Source organism: Carlito syrichta, unplaced genomic scaffold, assembly GCF_000164805.1.
Source record: "Carlito syrichta isolate Samal-C Ts95f unplaced genomic scaffold, Tarsius_syrichta-2.0.1 Scaffold288152, whole genome shotgun sequence".
Lineage (NCBI taxonomy): Eukaryota > Metazoa > Chordata > Mammalia > Primates > Tarsiidae > Carlito > Carlito syrichta.
In genome coordinates, this window is record NW_007232248.1 from 1 (window position 1) to 5,200 (window position 5,200).

At 61.1% G+C, this 5,200-nt stretch overlaps 1 protein-coding gene across 1 annotated transcript; it reads left to right on the top strand.

Moving 5' to 3' along the window:
* Positions 1-1,186: 1,186 nt before the first annotated feature.
* On the top strand, positions 1,187-5,189 carry LOC103255445 (protein FAM171A2; the record flags this gene model as incomplete). Its single annotated transcript, XM_008053394.1, has 6 exons — positions 1,187-1,489; positions 1,699-1,791; positions 4,324-4,482; positions 4,563-4,742; positions 4,838-4,954; positions 5,051-5,189. Coding segments are annotated over 6 exons (983 nt in total), but the record flags the coding sequence as incomplete, so codon positions are not given.
* Positions 5,190-5,200: the final 11 nt, after the last annotated feature.

Sequence of the window (5,200 nt, forward strand, 5' to 3'; positions counted from 1 at the left end):
GGGGGGATGCCGGGGCCCCGCGTGGCGCTGCCTGGTTGGAAGCCTGAGAGACCCCTGCCACTGTGGACAGGCTGCGCTCTAAGGCCTTCCCCTTCCCAAGTCCGCAGGCCCCTGACCTCCCGGCCCCACTGTTCCGCTCCAGACTCTCCCTGTCTTGCGTCCAGCACCCAGCCCACAGCCCCCGCCTGCCTCTCCAGGCAGGACACCCATTATGAGCGGCAAGGCAGGGAGCGGGGTGTCCCTGAGGGAGGGTCCCCGCTGAATGGGAAGGGCGGAAGGGGCTCTGGACCGGAGAGGCTGCCTGGGGACAACCCCGTGGCCCCACCTGGGCTCAGGACACCTGCAGGACCGCCTGGCCAGACTCCCTGGGGTCGGGGACAGAGGTGTCCCTGGAGAGCAAAAGCCCGGGGCTTCCTCCCCCAGCCCCTCCACACGTTTCCCTTGGGCCTGGGTCAGGCCCCAGAGCTCCCGGCGCCAGGGCCCCAGCTCCCCGCCTGATCCCCTGGGAGGAATGAGGGCGTTGTCATGGTGACTGACTTTCGCTGACCAGCTGGGAGGGGGCAGGCTGCCCATGTGAGAGGGAGGGGGCAGGACTTACTTTCCTGGGCACAGGGGTTGGGGTGAGTCCCTCAATCAAGGGGAAAGCTTGTGCAAAGGCTTCTGGGAAGAGGACAAATGGTGGATGAACGGCCAGTTCCCTGGTGTCCCCTTCTCCGTTTTTTCCTGAGAAACCAACTCTGAGCCAGCGGCCGTCCTGACCTTTCTCCTCCTCTCCACCATTCGTCCTTTCTCAGCCTCCCTGTCTCCTCTTCCCAGACATGAGTCTGACCAGAGTCAGACCGCCAGCTCTGGGTCCCAGCTCGCTCACTGAACTGTAGTGTAAGTGTCTCAACTCATGGGGCCTGAGTTTCCTGATCTGCAAAATGGACTGAGAGCATATTCTATCGAATCGAACGCACCATTGGCTGCGAGGCACACCATTACTTCATGCACCAGTAGGAAAGGAAGATGGGGCCCGTGGTGACAATGATGTCATCCATCACAGGCATCGCCCCAGCTCAGAAACACTGACCGTGTGAGGACGTGTGGGTTAGACATGGAGCGATCTGGCAGTGCCTGGCATGGCGGAGACTGGAGCGAGTGCTGTGTAAATGCAGCTCTTAGGATCACACCTGCTCCCCTGAAGCCTTTCCCCCCACGGCCCCCTCCTCCGATCTCGGGCTCCCGCCTCCTCACTGCCTTCACCCTGTCTTGCCCACAGAGATCCTGATCAAGGTGCAGGTGTATGTCAGTGGGGAGCTGGTGCCCCTGGCCCGGGCCTCCGTGGACGTGTTTGGGAACCGAACGCTGCTGGCGGCTGGCACCACAGACTCGGAGGGCGTGGCCACACTGCCCCTCAGTTACCGCTTGCGCACCTGGGTGCTGGTCACTGCCGCTCGCCCCGGCTTCCTCACCAACTCTGTGCCCTGGCGCGTTGACAAGCTCCCCTGTGAGTGCAGGGCAGGTGGAAAGGGCAGCAGCTGACCCTCCACAGGCCTCTTCCCAAAATAGCCTCCCTGGGAGCAGTGGGGCAGGCTTTCCAGCAGCTGCTGCGGGGCTGGGGTACCAGAGGGGCTGGGGGGAAGCTGCTGGGACTCGGAGGGAGGGGCGCCCGGCCTGGCAGGGCTTTCCCCAGAGCTGACAGCCACTCCCCTACAGTGTATGCATCTGTGAGTCTCTACCTGCTGCCAGAGCGGCCGGCCACCCTCATCCTCTATGAGGACCTTGTGCACATCCTTCTGGGCTCTCCAGGTAAGACTCCCCTCCCCACCCCACACCCGTGCCTCCTCCCTCCCCCAGCCTGGGTGTAGAGACCTCCACTCCTTCACACATTAGCTGGGTGTCCTTGGGCAAGTCACTTAACCTCTCTGAGCTACAATTTGTCCATTCATAAGATGCAGAAGGATAGCATCTGCACCCTCAAATTGAGGTGAGGATCGAAAAACATCAGCCATGCAAAAACCAGCACAGCAGGTGCTCAATAAACGTGTCCAGTCACCAGGGCTCCTCGTGGTCTGTTTTCCCACTCTTCCTGCCTCTGTGCAGCAGGTCTACACGAGTTTGTTGCGCCTGCGGGGTGCCTGGCTGCACTGGGAGGCCTCGAGAGGCCCCTCCGCGGGCACTGGACGCCTGTCAAGGGCGAGGCCCAAGCGCAGTGTGCGGTGGTCCTGCCTGCCCACAGGCTTGCAGCCTCACTGCCTGATGCTCGCTCCAGCCCCTCCGCCCTGCAGGGCGCATAGGCCAGTGGGTGCCACCCCCTGCTTGGTGGGGTTCACAGACAAGGAGGAAGCCCCCGGACTAGGGCAGGCGTGGGCAGCTCCAGCTGGCGGTGTAGCTTGGGAAGGCAGCAGTCAGACCCTGTGACTGCGGGAGGGGAGGAAGCAAAGGCACCTTCCCTGGAGAGGGAGGCTTGGGGGCATCAAGGTGCAGGGCCGCAGGAGGCACCAGGAGAGTGGGAGGTACTCCATCCGGCTAGTGCTGAGAGGCACAGCGATCCGGGTGCGGGGATAACCCCTCCCATTTATGTTCTCAGCTTGAGCTCTTGGCACCAAGAGACTGGTTTGCTCATCTTCATTACTATCACTCCGAACTAGAGGCTTTTAAAAAAAAAAATTTTTTTTTTTTTTTGAGGCAGGGTCTCATTCCGTTGCCCAGACTGGAGTGCCGTGGTGTGAGCTGAAGCCTCCAACTCCCGGGCTCAAACAATCCTCCCACCTCAGCCTCCCAAGTAGCTGGGACTACAGGCGTGTACCACCACGCCTGGAAAATTTTTAAAATTTTTATAGAGATGGGGTCTTGCTATGTTGTCCAGACTGGTCTAAAACTCCTGGCCTCAACTGATCCTCCAGCCTCGGCTCCCAAAGTGTGGGGATTACCGTGCCTGGCCTCCAAACCAGAGGCTTCTAAATTTCCCTGCAGCTTTCTAGAATACCAGTGAACTCTTTGTTGCCTCGAGCTTAAAGCCCTCGGTACAAAACCCAGGCCCTTCGCGGAGCTGACAGCACCCTCCCCACTCCAGTCACCGCCCTTGCAGTTCCTGGACAGCGCTGCCCTCTGGGTCCTTCTTGTGCCAGTGCTTGGGGAAGTCCCTTCTCATGGTCTTTCCTGGCCGAGTCTTACTCATCCTGCCAGACCCCGCAGGGCCTTTCCTGAGGTGGGCCTCCCATTTTTATAGCCAGGCAGGATGGAGCGTGGGTGTGATGACGGGCCCTGGCGCCAGACGGCCTTGGCCATCCTCCAGGCTCGAAGGTCGTGACCTTGGGCCAGTTATTGAACTTCTCCTGCCTCCACCTCTGCACCTGTGAAATGGGCTGATCCCCTTGGACTGTTGTCTAATTACATGGGTTAGCTCGGTCACCTGCTTAGAGCGGTGCCCGGCATGTCCTAACACTCCCTAAATGTCAGCTGTGACCATACTGCACTGGAATTCTGTGTATACGTCTGTCCCTTCCACCCCAACACGCACACATGACCTGTCTAATGCAGTACCCACCAGCTACATATGAAACTGAAATCATTTAAATTAAAACTTCATTAAATCCTTACAAGTTCAAGATAGGCCGGGCTCGGTGGCTCCGTCTGTCCTCCCAGCACTTTGGGAGGCCAAGGTGAGTGGATTGCCTGAGCCTGCGGGTTCGAGACCCACCCGGGCAACTTGGCGAGACCCTGTCTCTGCAATAAATCAAAAAGTGGCCGGGAGTGGTAGCACCCGCCTGTAGTTCCGGCTACTTGGAAGGCTGAGGCGGAAGGATCGCTGGAGCCCAGCAGGTCGAGGCTGCGGTGGCCGGGAGCGTGCCACTGCGCTCCAATCTGGGTGAGAGTGAGACTCCAACAGAAAAAAATAATAATAAAAAAGATAAATCCAGTTCCTGAGACACCATCCATATCTCAGGTGCTTGGCAACCATGTGTGTCTAGTGGGTCCTGTAAAAGACAGGGCCGCACTAAACTGTGAACTTGAAGGCAGGGTACTGTTTCTGGTTCATCTCTGCACTCAGTACCTAACCCTGCACCAGCTGTGCGGGGGGCAATGTTGAGGATCTGAGCGTCATGCAGATGTATAAGGAAATGCTGTTTCAGAGATGGCAGGTGACTTGCTGAGGGTCACACAGAAGTTTCAGACCACATCTCTTCCAGGCTGACACCCTGTGACTCCCCAGGTCTCTCCCCAAGGCCTTCCCAAGTGGTCTGACCCAGTGACTCCCCTTCCTAGACACTGGCACTCTGCTCTGGTCCCTGGGGAACCTTGTCCCTGGCCGGCCACTGCAGCCCTCTCTCCTTCCAGGCGCCCGCTCCCAGCCCTGGGTACAGTTTCAGCGCCGGGCTGCCCGTCTGCCCGTCAGCTCCTCCTACAGCCAGCTCTGGGCCTCGCTGACGCCCGCCAGCACCCAGCAGGAGATGCGGGCGTTCCCGGCCTTCCTGGGCACCGAGGCCTCTGGCTCAGGTACCCCGGGCGCCCGGCGTGGAATGGGCCTCCCCGCTCCCGCCCCGGGATGGCCCTCAGCCCTCGTGTCCTTCCCTCAGGCAATGGCTCCTGGCTGGAGCTGATGCCCCTGGCCGCTGTGAGCGTGCACCTGCTGACAGGGAACGGGACCGAGGTGCCGCTCTCCGGCCCCATCCACCTGTCCCTGCCCGTGCCCTCGGAGACTCGTGCCCTCGCCGTGGGCACCAGCATTCCAGCCTGGAGGTTCGACCCCAAGACTGGTAAGCGCCCGAGGGATGCGGCTGCTGGAGGTAGGGAGGGGATGGGGCTGCCGTGGCGGGGGCCGCTGAGCTTGGCGGGGCCCCTGCCTCCCCAGGGCTGTGGGTCCGCAACGGCACCGGCGTGATTCGGAAGGAAGGCCGGCAGTTCTACTGGACCTTCGTCTCCCCCCAGCTGGGCTACTGGGTGGCCGCCATGGCCTCCCCGACGGCCGGTGAGAGCGTGGGGGGCGGGCAGAGCAAGCTGGAGGGCGGCTCCTTAAGGGCGGAAGGGCCTCTGCGTCCGGACGCTGAGCCCTCGCCTGGCACAGGGCTGGTCACCATCACGTCGGGCATCCAAGACATCGGCACCTACCACACCATCTTCCTGCTCACCATCCTGGCGGCCCTGGCCCTCTTGGTGCTCATCCTGCTGTGTCTGCTTATCTACTACTGCCGGTGAGCGCCGCCCCGCCCACGCC